The following is an 18,486-nucleotide window of genomic DNA, read 5'->3' as shown; positions in this document are numbered from 1 at the left end:
CATAACCATAACATCGCTATAGAGAGAAAATCATCATTACTACAGATTAGATAAAGTGTCATCCCCTTATCCATAACACAGACACACCAGTATTATCATACAACAGAAATTGTTGCGTGCCAATGATACCCTCCGTGTCTGCTATAGTTGTGGAAGTTACCTCCGAGATCGCTGCTGAATTGTTATGAACATATTACTCTACATTGCTATTTCCATTGCGGCCAAGAAGAGTAGTAAAGTGTGCGGACGGCGGATTTTCTGGCAGGATAGAGATTAGGGGATGGGCGAGCCCGCTGACCCAGCGATGTCAGGGAGACAGAAGGCGTCACATTGCCCCGGCACACAGCGGTTCACGCCAAGGGAAACCCAGGCATCAGGAAGACAGCAACACAAAGTGGGAGAACCATGTGTGACTTTGCAGGAAAAGGGAGAACCAGCTCATCGCAGGGGGGAGACGGCTGAAGAGATCGCCACCACTCGGGAGTTAACTTGGACCACGTCTGTGCAAATAAATAAAGTACAATTATGAGCAGATTTTGGAACCAACTGAAGGCTGGGAGCTCTGAAGTGGATTGGTGTGAGGGGAATTACATGATCGTCTCAAACATTGCTGAATTTTACAACACGGTCTGTATCAGATTTTTTTTTAAATGGGGATTGCATTGAAAAAATATATTCTCATGAAGTTGAAATGTTTGAGGACAGAGTGCTTGTGAATTTCCCCAGGGGGGGATGAGGCGGATAGGTCAGGAAAGTTGCTGGTGAGGAATTCTTGTTATCTTGGTTAATGCGGAAGTTTGGCAGAAGGGATGGTTTGTGAGTCCGCTTCTTCAGCAAACAGTTAGGGCTGTAAGTTGTTTTTCTCTGGCGGAGGCATTTACTAAGCAGGCTATGGGCATCTCTTCATGTGGATAACCTTAACGTGTGCCAGAAATGTGTCCTTTTGCTGTAAGCCCTTATAAAATTAACTTTATGTTGCGTTTTCATTAAAGTTACTCTGGGGTGCCGCCTTGCGACTGTTTGCGGAAGTACGGGTTGCCCTGTTTAGCGAAAGTTCAGTCATGTTGAAGACTGATAGCACATGGAGGGCCCTCCCTCTAACTCAGTTTGCAACTTCAACTGTTCATATGTTGTTTATGTCTTTTGTTCACTGCCTTCCTCAAAAAAACGTTACCAGTAATAATGTTTATCATCTTTTCACACATTCTTATTTCTTCTCCAAAGCAAGACAGTAACGTGCTTTATTTTTAAATTGAATTGAATTGAATGTAATACATTTTATTAGCTAAGTATGTATACATACAAGGAATTTGCCTTGGTGCTTTGCTCGCAAGTAACAACACGATATACAGTAGACAGTTAAAAATAAAACATTATAATTTAAACATGTGAAGAATGAAATAAAATACCAGGGCAAAATGAGGCTACAGACTTTTGGCTGTTGAGTAGAGCTACTGCTCATGGAAAAAAGCTGTTTTTATGTCTGGCTGTGGCGGCTTTGACAGTCCGGAGTCGCCTTCCAGAGGGAAGTGCTTCAAGGAGTTTGTGGCCAGGGTGAGAGGGTCAGAGATGATCTTACCCGGATCATTGTATAGATCCTCTTAAAGTCAGAGGATCTATACAATCGTAAGAACAAAAAGGTTTTGATTAATATAAATTCTTATGTCCTTTTAGGATATCCTAAAATATTTTAAAGCCAATTAAATGATTACGAGAAGTTGACAATTTTGTAATATAGAAAATGTGACAATCAGATTTTACACAACAAACTCACATAATCTTATTTTGTAAGCATTCATTTTACAATTTTTTGTTCTTCAATAAAGTTTGCTCTTGTTAAAATTGTCTGAAAACGTTCTGACTGCAGCTTGCTCTTTCTGAAGTGTTGTTTATTGTATTATTATATCGATTTAACTGTATTTGCATAGTTTATATAATATGAATCTATTTTAACTTCTATTTTGCAGATTAGCAATGTTCTATTTTTCGTGTTGCCACCTATATGCATGTATTTATTTCGGCAGTATGCAACATGCTTCAACAGTGGAATATATCTAATTTGGACTTTGCTTGTTGTTGTAGGTAAGTTGTTTGGCTTCAGCCATTTTACAAAAATGTGTTCCTTTAAAAATATGAAATAATTTAAAGGCCAGGCACTGTTTACTTCATGAATCAATGAATGTGTGGTATTGTAAACAATTGATGTTACTGTTTTCTGCCTGTAAACCAAATTAGTTTGGTCAAATAACATTTAAAGTATGTGACAAAATAGTTACAAACTACATGATGAAATAATTTGCACCTTAATTGTTCTTAATATGTTTTTTGCATCTTACTCATGTAAAAGGGCTTATTCGCCAGCTGAGTTCCTCCAGCAATTTGTTCTTATTCCAGATTCCAGCATCTGCAATCTCTTGTGTGTCTCATTTGAATGTTTTCTACTCCAGCCTTGAGGTTAAGTGTAGTTGTAATATCGAATCAATGGTTTCTATAGTCTAGGCCAAGTTTAGTTTATTTTTTTTTATAGTTTAGAGATACCATGCGGAATTTTGGCCCACGCAGTCCGCAATGACCACGTTTGCTGCACATTAACACTATCCCACACACACTAGGGACGATTTACAATTTTACCAAACCAATTAACCTTCAAGCCTGAACGTCTTTGGAGTGTGGGAGGAAATCGGAGCTTGTGGGGAAAACCCACACAGGTCATAGGGAGAACATACAAACTCCATACAGACAGCACCCATAGTCAGGATCAAACCCTGGTCTCTGGCGCTGTCAGGCAGCAACTACACTGCTGCGCCACCGTGCTGCCCTCAGTCCCAGCACAGCTAAGCACAGCACATATTGTGGATTTTTGTAATAAATGTATTATACCAGATAATTTTTTCAGTAAATATTACAGGATAGTGTTTAAGAACATGAAAAGTGCCTTCATTTATCTTGACTGAAGGTTTATGGGATAAGGCTTTCAATTGTCACATTTGTAGTATTAACACAACTGAGGGAAGTTAACCGTGAGTAAATCAAAGATGACGCTGTTTGGTTCTCCAGAGAAGGTCAGGTTTACATTTTAAATTAGCAAATATATGAAACCGGAACAAAACCAGAAATTATTTTTAGAAGCATCTGATTCGCTCACTCCCGAGAGAGAGACTACTGGGCATAATGTGTTAATGAGATTTCAGTCCTGGACTTTGAAGCAATTTAAATTCAACACTAGCTGACCCATATTTTCATATTTAGGACATAGATTAAATGGAATATTAGGAGGCTGAGGGATGGCCTTAAAGATGTTTGTAAAATTTTTGGGGCATACTCAGTGTAGATAGCCAGAGTCTTTAGTTAGGATGGGGTTTCTAACACAAGAGTGCAGAGGTTTGAGGCAAAGATCCTATAGCGGAGCTCTGCTATAGGATCTTTGGTTTGAGGTGAGAGGGGAGACATTTAAAGGAGGTCTGAGGGGCAGGTTTTTCACACCTGATTATCTGGTTTCACATCCAGATGATTATCTGGAACATGTTGCGAAAGGAAGAGGTGGAGGCAAATACATTTAAAGTGTTCAAAAGGCCGACTGTAAGGGAATCCCCGATCTCAGGGGAATCTCTGACCTCGCGGAGACTCGCAAGTACTGTACCTTTAAACACTGAGGAGGGCTTCATGGAGTACGGAAACGTGGCCGTCGGGCAGGACTACAAGTAAGACTGAGTGGAGGGGACCGGCTCCCTCTCCCTACTATCCTACTGGCCAACGTACAGTCACTAGAAAACAAAGTGGAGGACTTAAGGGCAAGGCTGCTTTACCAAAGGGAGCTGAGGGAATACTCTGGGTTCTGTTTCACAGAGACATGGCTCACCCCCAGCTCCCCAGACTCAGCGGTCCAGCCTGAAGGGTTCTCCATTCACCGTATGGACCTCTCCTGGTCCCAGAATCCCATAAAGAAAGCACATCAGCGCCTCTACTTCCTGAGAAGATTACGGAGAGTCAGTATGTCAAGGAGGATTCTCGATCTTCTACAAGTGCACAGTAGAGAGCATGCTGACCGGTTGCATCGTGGCTTGGTACGGCAACCTGAGCGTCCAGGAACGGCAAAGGCTGCAAAAAGTTGTAAACACTGCCCAGTCCATCATCGGCTCTGACCTCCCTACCATTGAGGGGATCTATCGCAGTCGCTGCCTCAAAAAGGCTGCTAGCATCATCAAGGACCCACACCATCCTGGCTAAACACTCTTCTCTTCGCTGCCATCAGGTAGAAGGTACAGGAGCCTGAAATCTGCAGCATCCAGGTTCAGGAACAGCTACTTCCCCACAGCCATCAGACTAATAAACACAACTGCCTGGGGTGGAACTCTGAACTATAACAGCCTATTGCACTTTATCTGTTTATTTATGTGTATATATATATATTCTATGGTATATGGACACACTGATCTGATCTGTATTTATGCCTACAATATTCTGTTGTGCTGCAGCAAGCAAGAATTTCATTGTCCTATCTGGGACACATGACAAAAAACTCTCTTGAATCGAATCTTGGACAGGTTAAAAGTGGTGAGCACCTGACCACTGGTGAATCAGAAGAAGCAAGAGGATCTCTATGCAATCAGCTCTCCACACCCTATAACTCACCACAGCCCTTAGGCAATGCAATGTGTAGTCAGAAGTGCTACCAGCTCCGAACATTCAGTCCTGTCTGTGTGGAGTTAGCTCATTCTCCCTTTGACCAAGTTGTTTCCATGTCCCAAAGACATGGATGGTAGACTAATAGGCCACTGTAAATTGGTAAGTGGTAGAGTGCGAGGGCGTTGATGGGGAATATATGGGGAGAATGGGTTACAGCAGAAATTAATAAGTGAATGGGATTGCTCTATGAGCTCGCATAGAGTTGATGGGTCAAAATGGCTTCCTATTAATTTCTGAATAGGAATTCAGTGTCTGAAGAAGGGTCCTGACCCGAAATGTTGTCTATCCATTCTCTGCACAGATGCTGCCCGATCCGTTGAGTTATTCCAGCACTTTGTGTTTTGCTTAAGATTCCAGCATCTGCAATTCCTTGTATCTCCATGGCCTCTTATGATATTGTAAAAACCATAGCCCTGCTATGTTTGCTGGTCCAACCTCTACTCCAGTTGCCAGCTTGACTCCCCCATCAAAGCTCAATTGAGCCATCCATACCAACATCTGGTCAGCTGTGAATCCTGCGTGGGAAATAGTTAATCGGAAGTCCCGCTGCTAATTTCAGCAAGACCTTCACGTTCCTGCTTTCTTGCAAAAATGCTTTACGCTGGTTCCTCGTAACTTAAATATTCGTTGGATAACTTGCTGGGCCACTTGAATTTTATAGATGTGTATTAAAATCATGTGAGGAATAGATCGGGTAGATGCACAGAGTCTCTTACCCAGAGTAGGGGAATCGAGGACCAGAGGACATAGGTTCAAGGTGATGGAAAAAGATTTAATGGGAATCTGAGGAGTAACTTTTTCACACAAAGGGTGGTCGGCATATGGAACAAGGAGGACGTAGTTGAGGCTGGGACTATCCAAACATTTAAGAAACAGTTAGACAGGTACATTGATAAGACAGGTTTGGAGGGATATGGACCAAGCGCAGGCAGGTTGGACAAGTGTAGCTGGGACATGTTGGCCGGTATAGGCAAGTTGGGCCGCTGGGCTTGTTTCCACACTGTATCACTCTATGACTCTATGACACAGCAATATCTTGTACTACTGTAACAAACTGACCCAACTTCTATACTGAAATCCTTATTGATGAAGGCCAGCCTTCCAAAAGCGTTCTTCACAACTGTGTATGTGTGATGCCACTTTCATGGAACTATGAATGTGTACCCCTAGATCCCCCTGCTCTACAACATTCTCCATGGCCATACCATCCAGACTTATTTTTTCCTCATTGTCTTTATTGCTTACTTGCCCCTGCTTTTCTGTTCTAACCAAAAAGTGATCCCACAGCCGTACCAAACATTTGTGACCTTTCAGCTCCCAACAACTTAAGGACTTGAGATCCTAAATACTGGAACCTTAAAATCCAGGAAATAAACCATTGACATTTATGTAAATAATAAAAAATATGAACAAATATTTACTTAAGAACCCATTAGTGTGCCTTTAATCAATTATGAACATGAATATCTAGAGATATAATGGAAAAGAAACAAAAGTTGGGGAAAGCTCCCCATATATTTAAGAGTGATGGTCTCAACTGCAGGCGCAGTGGCCATCAACGCTGAGGTGCAAAGTGTATCTGGTCCCTCAGCTCAGGATATTATAAATCAATAATTGATGGATTCATGGCCTCAGTAAAGCCCACCATCTTACATATTGTAGTGCGCAGGTGTGGAAGATGGAATAGACTGATAGCCGCAGTGTCGCCTGGATTGTTTTCTACATATCCACAGTTTTCGGTGTCTCCAATATTCACCCTATTATTTATTAACATATCCAAATTCATGTCCTATATAGAGAATGAATCAATCAAAGCTATAAAGAATATGTTTAAACTTACATTAGAGCCTTAAGACCTCTCAACAAATTATTGAAATTACCCTGCCATATCCCTTATCATTAACTCAAATATGCCATAGGCATCTTCTCAATTACGGGCAAATTTATTTTGCTCCACATGTTTTTTGCAGAGACGAGGAAACTAAAAACTATGAAAATAAAATCTGTATCTCTGAAGCCTTTATTTGGTAATTAAATACACCTTAATAGATTTTCACCGGATCACGTTGTGATTAAAGTCCTAAATGTATTATTTCATCCAACTTTTCTGGATATGTGATAATAGTTGTCAATCAACTTCTGTATGCATGACTCCCCCCCCCCCCCCACCCTCCCCACCAACCCTGTTTTTGCTGTTTTTGCTTGACATCATCTGATGTATGTGATTAAATTGTATTCTGGTAAATTGTGATTAAATTGTATTCTCCCAGCTTTTAATTCTGCATATGGTGATGTGCATGGCAGCTTGCCAAAATCAAATAAACTTCACTTCCTATTTGTTTCAAAGGAGAGCATGGGTGATTGAACCTAGTGTCCTTGACATTATGAGGCTTCTCAAACCATCCACAAGGTCCCTTAAATTTAGAGTGGTAATCAAAACAAATTGACTTGAAATAGACTGTGGCTGTGTTTTCAAGAGAAGTAATTGAATGAAAAAGGGTTATTATTAATGTGGCTGGGGAATACTTTTTTCTAAACCATTGTAGTCTGCAAAGCAATGAAGTACTTCAAGTCACCAAATGATTGCTCCTGTAACCAGAACTATCAATTTTCTGCCTTTCAGGTATAGGGTCAGTTTATTTTCATGCAACCTTGAGCTTCCTTGGCCAAATGCTGGATGAACTGGCGATTCTTTGGGTTTTAATGTGTGCCTTGGCCATGTGGTTTCCCAGACGATATCTACCACGCATCTTTCGACGAGACAGGTAATGTTGGCCCTGTTGGTAAACCTTAATTCATGCACTGATAACATCTGAAAGATTTTTGGGCAGCAAGGGTATATTACCTCAGTGAGTGCATTGGGCTTCATAAATAGGAGGATAAAGAGGTTCTGAAGTTGAAACACATGCAATATAAAACTGATCCCACTCACTGCTTTGCCTCAAGTAATTATGCAGTTTATCTTGGATTGATAGGTAGGGTGATAGGGTGGTCAAAAAGGCCTTTGGCACATTGGCCTTCATCAGTCACAGTATTGAGTATAGAAGTTGGGAGATCACATTGCAGTTGTATAAGACGTTGGTGAGGCCGCATTTAGAGTATTGTGATCAGTTCTGGGCATCGTGTTATAGGAAACATGTTGTCAAGCTGGAAAGGGCACAGAGAAGATTTAAAAGGATGTTGCCAGGACTAGAGGGTCTGAGCCAGAGGGAGAGGTTGAGTAGGCTGGGACTCTATTCCTTGGAGTGCAGGAGGGTGAGGAGTGATCTTATAGAGGTGTATAAAATCATAGATCGAGTAGATGCACGGAGTCTCTTGCTCAGTGTAGGTGAATCGAGGACCAGAGGACGTTTAAGGTGAGGGAAAAGATTTAATATGAATCTGAGAGGTAACCTTTTCACACAAAGGATGGTGGGTATATGGAGCAAGCTGCCAGAGGAGGTAGTTGAGGCTGGGACGATCCCAATGTTTAAGAAACAGTTAGACAAGTACATGGATAGGACATGTTTGGAGGGATATGGACCAAGCAGGTGAGAGATAGTGTAGCTGGGATATGTTGGCTGGTGTGGCAAGTTGGGTTGAAGGGCCTGTTTCCATGCTGTATCATTCTATGACTCAATGATTTATATTTTCCATCCCAACTACTCCCAAAAGCAAAATAATTAAATTTTCAATATTTTTCCATGCAAATGAAGTTCCCCTGATTTCTCCCCATCAGTTACTGGCGATTGTAGCAGTGCCACTTCTTCTTCTTCTTCTTCTTGCGTTTGAGGCAGCAGAAGTCTGCAGCAGGGTGATGCCACCCGTTTCGACATCCGTAGGTGCCCGCCCTAAAAAGGGCGCATGCACCGGGTTGGCGCAAAGCTGCGGCGCTGCTGTTGTCTCTGTTTGTTATCGCTCGCCTGACTGACGTCAGTTGACAGGGCTCACCATGGGGAGGTCGACAACATGAGCACAACATGAGCAGTGCCACTGCTTCTCAAGCTAGAAAATATGGCTTTTTTATTCACTTTATCAAACCTTCAAAATTACTTCAGAATAAGTAGTTGCCCATTTAAAATGGAGACACCTTCTCACAAGACTTCATAAAAGTTTGGAATTCGCTATCCCAGAGAGCTTTGTTAGTTGTAATATAATTATATTTGAAGTTGTGATGGTACAGTGAACCTTAGAAGAATCAAATGTTAATTGGAAAATGTAGTCGAGCCGTAATCCCATCTCCCTTGATATCCTTAAAACCTGTTTGTTACTGCCTTAAATACATTCAGTGACTAAAGCCCCTGTCCCACTTACGTGTCCTTGGCACGGTAATTACGCGACGTCATGGTCGCGTTGAGGCGCGATGGTCCTGCGAAGGTCGCGCGCGATTTCATGCGCTCGCACAGCCGTCTGGAGCACGTGATGTCATTTGAAGATGGACACAAAATGCAGTAGTAACTCAGCGGGACAGGCAGCATCTCTGGAGAGAAGGAATGGGTGACGTTTCGTGTCGAGACTCTTCTTCAGTCTGAAAGAAGGGTCTTGACCCGAAACGTCACCCATTGCTTCTCTCCAGAGATGCTGCCGGTCCCGCTGAGTTACTCCAGCATTTTGTGTCAATCTTCAATTTTCTTGGCCCCGCTCTGGGAGTAGGAGTGGGAGCGGATTCGGACCGCAACGGCCGTGAGCCCCAGGCCGAGTTCGGCGATCGTTTGCCTGCTTCTGCTGCTGTTGGAGGTGAGACATTGCGTCGCGCCAGGGTCTTGGGCCTATCCCACTTTGGCCGTCAGTTACGTGACAGGCCATTGGCATGCAAAGATTTTGTTCGCTACAAAAATTTCGGAGCCCCGCGCGATGTCACGCACAACTACATACCCCTCCGCGCTTCTCAGTGGGACCGGCCTCGCGCGGCCATACGATGCCCGTGCACCTCAACGCAAAGACGAGGTCGCGTAATTTGCGTGCCAAGGACACGTAAGTGGGACGGGCCCTTAAGCATTCACAGCCTTTTAGGTAACAAATTCCAAAGATTCACCAATCTCAGGGTGCAGACGTTTAGTTTAGCAGATGGTTTGCAGTTGGTTATCAACTATCTAGGAAATTGGCAGGGAAGGATAAATAATTGATTGAGAGGCAACAAGACTCTTCTTGGCACTGAAGATGATGGCTACAGCTTTTCTAAAGTTTACCTGAATTCAATTACTGCTTATACTGTATGCTGGATAGGTACACGAGGAAAGTGGATAGATCATGAAAGGTGAAGTAGAACTGGTCTTGTCAAAGTGCATGAGGAACATGAAATGTCATGTCCTCAGACTTAATCAATGAGTGGCAGCATTTGGAACAGAAATGTGTCTGCATTGTATACTTAGTTTTTAGTTTAGACTTTAGAGGTACAGCGTGGAAACAGGCCCTTTCAGCCCACTGAGTCTGCTCCCCATACACTATGATCCCCATACACTAATGTTATCCTACACACTAGGGACTATTTACAATTTTACCAATGCCAATTAACCTACAAACTTGTACGTCGTTGGAGCATGGGAGGAAACTTGAGCATCCGGAGAAAACCCACGTGAACACAGGGAGAACGTACATACTCTGTACAGACAGCATCAGTAGTCAGGATCGAACCTGGGTCTCTGGCGGTGTAAGGCAGCAACTCTACTTCTGCTCCTCTCTACCAATTCTCATTTCAGATTAGTCTCCCTAACTTGGAATTTTGGCAAGGTTGACGGGTTATTTTCTCTGTTTTATAACCTCTTGTGTCAAATGTTTTAAGTCATTGTTATGAATTCAAAAAGCAATCAACAAAACCTTTCATACAAAATAGTATATCAAACATAATTAAATCTTTAAAATATGCAGAATGAGCTGGCCATGGAATGTCATTATTTAACCTTGTTTTTATTAAATGGAGTGAAATTAAAGTGATATCCACATATGCAAAACATCAATCTTAATTATGGCTTATCTGCAAAATATTTGGACAATGTAAGTCTTTCATACTGAAGCAGTGGAAAATTAAGCAGTAGGAAATGGCTGTTGCACACATAAGTATGTGCTTCTCAACTGATAAATATGTTGTCCAGTCATGATGAAAAACAGGAAATACATGAAATACATTGAATACCTGTCTGCATCGGTGGAGGGACCTGTTACATATTTGACAAACATATTTTGTACCCTGTGGCAGTTCCTGTGTTTATTTCAGGTTGCCAATATTTTGCATTTTACTTCCTCCTCTTTTTTTTATGCCTGGGTGGTGTGGAAGTTTGCAACGTAAGATGGGGAAAAAACAGATGTAGTCAATTGTTTATCACCATTGGGAAGTGCATGTAAGTGGGTGATTCCGCACTCGGTTTTTGTGGGAATAGGCCACACAAATGATTAGCTGTTGACACTACCCGGACACAGATTTGAGAATCTGGAATTAGGTTCAGAGGAGGCCAACGTCTGTGTTCTAGAGTGAATCAGTGACGTCAGGATGGATATGAAAGGGGAGAAAAATAAATGATAATTATCAGAGGCTGAGTTGCACACATTCTGTAATGTTCAGTATCTGATGTGAGTTGTTGTTTTACTTTCAGTTCCTACTTCCTGTGTTTTGACAAGTATATCAGGGACCTAGTTTGGAAGTACATTGTGACCTGGTTGCAGTGCAGTGCACTTACTGAGGCAAGTAAGTGACACTCGGTGAAATATTTAGCTTCTTATTAATAGTAAACAGAGCTCACTGTCAGTTCCTGAGACATGGGGCTCATGTGGTGCTAGGCTTGCCTTCATATAAAATAGGTTTAATATTCACAGGCACATTGGAGACTACATTGAGTTCCACCAGTGATCAAATAAAAGGCTCCAGAAATATGACAATAACACTTTGAAAAATGTTGATACATTTAAAGCCATGTTTTCCTCCTCATCTGAGAGGGCATCTTTGTGAAGGTTGCTCTCCTCTACATTGAAATAAGCTTTAATTTCAGCATTCTGGAGAGGGTCAACAGTCCATCTGGGGGTGGCTCGAAGATTCTGCTGTACTGTATTTACTTGTGCTGGAGGAGGGACCCAGGAAGTCAGGGAGCAATGTATTGAACCATCTGCAGAGCCTATTGCTACGCAAGACAAAGAGACAGAACAAGAAGGTGTATCCATAATCATTCACATTATTTTTCAAAAGTAATTGCAGAATAGATTATATTGTGGGTTGCAGTAACAGTTTCAGGGAAGTATGACTTGGGAGTAGGAAAGGTAGAAACCGTCTGTCTTCTTGTAAATTATAAGTCAGCTTGACAATGGCTGTTACTTAATTAAACATTTTATATTGTGCACAAACATAACACTTTATCATAATAAGTACCACTTTTGGTGATAAAATGTGCTCCATGTTATTATTCCAATAATAGTAATCCATTGGAGTTATGCAAGATGAGTGGAACAGTAGGTGGGGAGACAGGGAGGAAACACTTCCTCTGGTGGGACAATCAGGACGATGTAATCTTAAAATTGGAATTAGGCTTTACAGCTGTGATAGTAGAAAGCACTTTGTCGCATAAATGCTGAGACAGGTAGAGTTTTGTTTGGAAAGAGATATTGAACCAAGACAAGTCAATGGAGTTAAGATACTGTTGGCTATGATCTGAGGAAATTGTGCAACAGGATCTAGGGGCGTAAAGGCCCATTTCCATTCCTCTGTTTCTAGTTTAATATTGTGTTTTCTTGTATTGCAGTGAGCAGGAAATAAGAGTGCAAGCAGACAGACCTTGTAGAAGTGGAATGAGAGATACAAAATTGTACGTTGCCTCAGTATGAAGTTGTATAGGTTGCTTTAAACATAGCTAGCTAAAACTTGGTAGGATTACAGTCTGTATGTAATGAGCTGTGATTATCTGGTTTGGGAGAGGTTCTTATCGGGCACAGGGTTTGGACAAAGTCTGGTGAAGAGAATGATGGGGAACTGGGATCTGTTCATTTAGAGATTAAGTTAAGGGATCTTTTGGCTGTAAATAGTTACATACTAGACTAAGTGGGACCCATTGGGTCCCATGTTCACACGGGAGGGCAGGTCCCCCGACGCAATATTCCACCTCTCCACCAATTCCACCTCTCCACCAATTACTTCAACCCAAACAACCATTTGCAGTGCATTTTTACTTCAACCCAAACAATCATTTGCAGTGCATTTTTACTTCAACCCAAACAACCATTTGAAGTGCATTTTTACTTCAAACCAACCATATTTTCATTTTCAAACCACATTAAGGGCACTCACAGTTGAGTAGACATGTGTTCAGTGTTATTCAGAGCTCAGAGAGATGTGACCCTCTGGCTTCCTCCATCTTGCAGAGACTGAGTGAGGCACACCGCTTCCTGGTTTTATAGTCCCTCCCCCTTCCTCCAGCAGGGGCATCAGAGAGAATGGCAATGTTTTAAAAAACATTAATATCTCTCTGATTTTTCATCGATGGGAAAAATCCTCTGGTCCCGGAAGGCGTAGGGGGGCTCTGAGTGAGGTGGCCAAAAATGACGGCCGTAGGTGATGGCGTTCTCTCGGAAATCGCAGCACAGTGAGCCAAAAGCGGTCAAGATCAGACTTTTAGTAATATAGAAGTCAGTGTAAACAAGATAAAGGTGTCATTATTGTTGTAAAGGGATTGCTTCATAGAACAATATGAAAATATGAAAAGTTAGTGTATAAAGTCAGGTACAGTTCATTTCAAAATATTCTTTTAATTAAAATATGTTTTCTATGCTCGTCAGTCAACAAAGCTTGATGAATGGGTAGAGATTTGTCAGAATACAAGTTAACGGAAAAAATTGCCGAGACTAGTTGCCGCACATGTTCCAATTTGAACACATCCGCCCTGCTGTCAGTGACTTTGTTGTTGCATGTCACTCAGCTGTCCCCGGCTGCTCCGCCTCAGACTTACATTGTACAATCTTAAGCAGGGCCACTGGTTCTGAACACCCAGCATTGTTTAGTTTAGTTTAGTTTAGAGATACAGCACGGAAACAGGCCATTCGACCCACCGAGTCCATGCCGACCAGCGATCCCCGCACATTAACACTATCCTACACACACGAGGGACAATTTACACAAACATCTAGCCAATTAACCTACATGCCTGTACGTCTTTGGAGTGCAGGAGGAAACCGAAGATATCGGAGAAACCCATGCTGTGACGGGGAGAACGTACAAACTCCGTACAGACAGCACCCGTAGTCGGGATCGAACCCGGGTCTCCGGCGCTGCAAGCACTATAAGGTAGCAACTCTCCCACTGCGCCACCGCGCCGCCCCATTGTCTCCAGTCTTAAAGCTTCCACCTGTTAAGCCTCAATCTTCATTCAAATGCAATGGATACCAGTCAGTGCTGATGGAAAGAACATATGATCATATATATCACAAGCAGGAAAAGGCTACTGAACACTTCATCGATGCTCCATCATGGCTGATCTCATTGTGACCTCTGTATTTCTGCATAAGGCCAGTATACCTTCATTTCCTTGCTGATCAAGAATATATTTACCTCTCCCTTAAAGGTATTGAAAAACTCTGTTTCCACTGCCCTCTGAAAAAAGAGGGTTCCAAAGACTATTTAAAACAGTGAATCGTTGCTCCAGATTCTTGCATGAGAGGAAACCTCTTCCCATTCACCATGTCGATCCCTCGGATTCCTATGACTCCTCTCATTTTTCTAAACTACAGCAAATACAAACTTTGCTTGAGCAATAATACAGGACAACCTGTTCATTCTGTTATTCTCGTAAATCTGTTCTGAATATCTTTCCCTAAATGAGGAGATCATTATTGTATACGTTATTCCAGATGTCGTATCTACAATTTTCTGTGCAACTGAAATATAACCCACTACTTTAGTATGTAGTTGTTCCAGCAATAAATAATAACATTCTGTTTGCGGTCCTAATTACTTGCTCTATCTGCACGTTATTCCTTTACAAATCACACACACCTTTATCACTCTGCATCTGAAAGTGTTGCAGTCTCTTACTATTTAGATAATGTTACTTTTTACTTTTCCTGCCAAAATAATCAATTTCACATTTTCATTTACGATATTTCATTAGCCTTTCTATATATATCAGTAGCTTCTCTTTACCTTCTCTACAGCTTATTTTTTAACTTATGTTTACCATTATCAAACTTAGCAACCATACCTCTCGTTCATTCATCCAAATTATTTATATGAAATGCAAAAAAATGGCGGCATCAGCACCAATGCTGTGAAACGCAGCATGTCACATTTTGTCAATGAAGAAATAATCCATTTATGCCTACTCTCTGTTTTATATTAGCCAGTCAATCTTCTACCCATGCCAATATATTATTCCTACAGCATGAGCTTTTGTTTTCCATAGTAAGCTTTGACATGGCGCCTTATCAAATGCTTTCTGGGAATCCAAGTATCATACATCTTCCTGATTTTCTTTATCTCTATTTTTAAAAGTTATTTCTTCAATGTACTGCAATAAATTGTTAAAGCATGATTTTCCTTTCAGAGAATTATGTTGACTCTACCTGCGTACCTTGAATTTTTCTGAATTCCTTACTATAATGTTTTCTATAATAGCTATTAACCTTTTCCTCAGGACAGATATTAAGTTAGCTGGACAAAGTGTTATCTTTGCTACCTGCTGTAAGAAGATGTCATGCTGGGTATTTTTTGTGGTTGTTGGATAATGGAAGTGATGTGACCCAATTTAAACCCAAATTCCAATGTTTGTGAATGCATTGAACCAATAGTCACTTATGTATGCGACAAGTGAAAATTTCTGCTCTTTTCTTTATCATTTCTACTACATCAAAATTAGATGAATGCAAAACAGGCTACTGGTTACTGCCCTCATGATACATTTTCTAATGAGTACTATTCATTGCAATTGCAGATATTAAAACAAATATATAAATAGGTCTCTACTTGAGAGTGATATCATAAAATATTAAGGGGGAAGGGAAAAACCGCAAACTTATCAGGAACAAATACTTTTGCCCACTTGAGCTCTAACTAAAAGTGGCATAGGAAGCCTCCCTCATTTGTTGCGCAGCAAAGCTATAAACAGTAATAGTCAGGAGAATCAATTTAAAGTCGTTAAATTACTACCATTTCAGTTAGGTAAAATATCGTACGTACACTCTTCCATTTAAGACATACTATTTTTATCCCAGGAAAAATATGACAGGATATAAGTATATGTTTATTTATAAGTGGAAATCTCTAACAGTTTAACAGTGTAATTCCTGAAATAATACCAGGCTTTTACCAAATGTTTTTGCGCTGAAGAGGTTTTCTCCTAATTCTGTGTACTAGATTTTTGTTAAGTATCTATGGTGCCGCATTACTGTTTTTGTGTTTGAAAACTCTTACCATGTTGGAAATGCCACTGGCTTTCTGTTTCTTTTCTCATTTTGCACTACCTGTTGTACTGATGTATGTTATGATTGTACTCGTCTATAGTATGATTTGCTGCAGTGCAATTTATACCATAGATAATGCAATTCATTGTTTTTCACTGTATCTCGGTTCACAAGACAATAATAAAGTGATTAAACCATTGATGAAGAGTGCATATTCTTTAAAAGTTGTTATCTTATTTTCAGGGTTTAATCACATCAGTTCTTTCCAGCTAGATCGTCATCATGCTGATATTATCATCTTGAGAACAGATGGCTCTGATGTAACATTTGTTGCAGACTGAAATGCAGAAGGTTTTCAAATTAGTTCACTTGCATCTGTGCTCAGCCAAGATTGCTGGTCAAAGTGATGAAATAAATTAATATATTTTCTAACTCTAAGAATATTTGTACCTATGTGATTTTTGAGATCTTTTTATAGAAGAACTTTGGAGATATCAGGAACCTGATGCTAATCAAAGAGAGTGAAGCATGATTATTTAGTTTATTCATTCCTCAGAATTATTCTCTCGCTGCAAACATCTGATATTCTCTGGCCAACAGAGCCGCACTTTCCATTGTTCATCTTTGAAGACAAACTTCAACTGTTGCTGACTGCTTGTTTCCTGTTGGAAATTGACATTTGATTATTAGAGTGGAAGGCGCCTTAAACACCCACCTAAAGCAGTTTTAAGGAAGGCCTGCTAATGGATAAACAGTATGTGTCTAATAGCCAGTGTTCTTCTTAAATATGCAAATTAATATCCTATTAACTTCTCCTATTAACTTCCCCACCTGACTCCCCTGTAGTTAGTTGTTAATGATCCAGTTCTATCTAGGTCACTGCCTTTGGTTTGTGGTGTCACCCTTCCTCTGTGGCTATGTTAGATATTTAAATAAATCCATTCTCATTCCATTATCTTTTAAGACTTTCTTTTAACTACAATAAACTGTGAATGGAGATTCAATTGACAAGGCACCCTTATGTTGCTGAAAAATATTTGTTGTCAGGCTGTAAGTAGGCAACAATAAAGCTAGTCATGCTATCAAGAATCTGTTGACACAATATACACAGACTAGAGGGAAAAACCTACATCTAGAGGGTGTTTACATTCACATGGAGAAGAGGTAATCTATAATATGTGATTCTTGTTTTAGGAGTCGATTTAAGGCTGCTGTTGGCATTCTATCCGGTGTGACCACGTGTCTTGCATTCGTGAAGCCAGCAATCAATAACATTTCATTGATGACTCTGGGAATCCCCTGTACAGCTCTGCTTATTGCTGAACTAAAAAGGTAAGTCATTGCAAACTGTTGGGTACAAATATAACTACTCATTCTACGGTAAGTGTTGACTAAAACCTATTAATATTGTTGCCCTGTTTTCATATGTTTATGTTCCTATCATTTGCAGGAAACAGACTATACTGAATCCATATCATTAATTTTATTGCTATTAGCCCCTCCTTTTATTGCTGGAGATGAAAATCTATATTGCATAAATTTACCAGGAAAGACTAATTGAGCAGTCACACCACTCACCAACCCAGTTCAGAATTCCAGAGCTTAATTCACTGCCTACTTTGATCTCTGACTGTGGACTCCTGAGTTGTATTAAAGCTAAACCAAAGAATGTAGAACAACAACTTGTGATTCGTAAGGCTTTCAATACAGTAAAATGTCCCCTGAGGTGCTTCACAAGAACGTAATCAAACACATTTTGACCCTGAGCCACATAAAGTGAAATGAGTGCTGCAGCCTAAAGCTTGATCAATGAAGTAGATTTAAGCGAGTATCTAAAGGAATCTAAGAGGTAGAAGGGCAGTGAGCTTTAGTGAGGCAAATCCTTGACTGCTGATGCCACAGTTGCCAGTGGTGGAGATTCAACCTCTCTTCACTAGGGTTTAGAGGAGTTGAAACTTACAAAGTCCTGGCGGGGTTAAACAGACAGCATGTGGTTAGGCATCATAGGCTCAGGATATAGGGTCAGATGTTTAGAACTGAGAGTTGAGTCTGTGGAATTCTCTGGTATAGAGGGCTGTGGAGACCATGATGGCTAAATATATTTAAGAAGGAGACAGATGGATTACTTGTCACAGAAGGCTTTGAGGGAGAGCCAGAATGGTAATGAGAAGGAAGGTCAACCATGATTGCATTGAATGGTGAAGCAGGTTAGAAGGGACAAATGATCAACTTGTGCTCTTATTTACTCTCTGTTTCCATGAAAGTGAGAAATTTAATCCTTAGGCCTAAAAATTAAGGAACATTTTTGTGCAATCTACCATTCAATTTCAAAACAATAATGAAATTTCCACCAAGTGCTTACATTTCCTTCTTTGTTCTGTTTGTGTCTGACACACAGATGTGGACATTCCAAATTCCATTTGCATGATTTGAGTCAACATGTGCATG

The 18,486-nt window shown here is 40.7% G+C and overlaps 1 protein-coding gene across 1 annotated transcript in view; it reads left to right on the top strand.

The window, feature by feature from the left end:
* The first annotated feature begins 228 nt into the window (after nucleotides 1-228).
* Nucleotides 229-18,486, top strand: part of acer2 (alkaline ceramidase 2) — a 39,015-nt gene continuing 20,757 nt past the window's right edge. Inside the window, exons 1-4 of the mRNA XM_033017844.1 lie at nucleotides 229-627; nucleotides 1,968-2,082; nucleotides 7,310-7,451; nucleotides 17,233-17,370. Of these exons, the coding sequence (XP_032873735.1) occupies nucleotides 526-627; nucleotides 1,968-2,082; nucleotides 7,310-7,451; nucleotides 17,233-17,370 (497 nt within the window). The 5' untranslated portion in view covers nucleotides 229-525. The remainder of the gene's footprint in view (nucleotides 628-1,967; nucleotides 2,083-7,309; nucleotides 7,452-17,232; nucleotides 17,371-18,486) is intronic.

This window comes from Amblyraja radiata, chromosome 3, assembly GCF_010909765.2.
Source record: "Amblyraja radiata isolate CabotCenter1 chromosome 3, sAmbRad1.1.pri, whole genome shotgun sequence".
Taxonomy (NCBI): domain Eukaryota; kingdom Metazoa; phylum Chordata; class Chondrichthyes; order Rajiformes; family Rajidae; genus Amblyraja; species Amblyraja radiata.
Note: the sequence above shows the minus strand (reverse complement) of the source record. Positions and strands in the feature narration are given on the sequence as shown.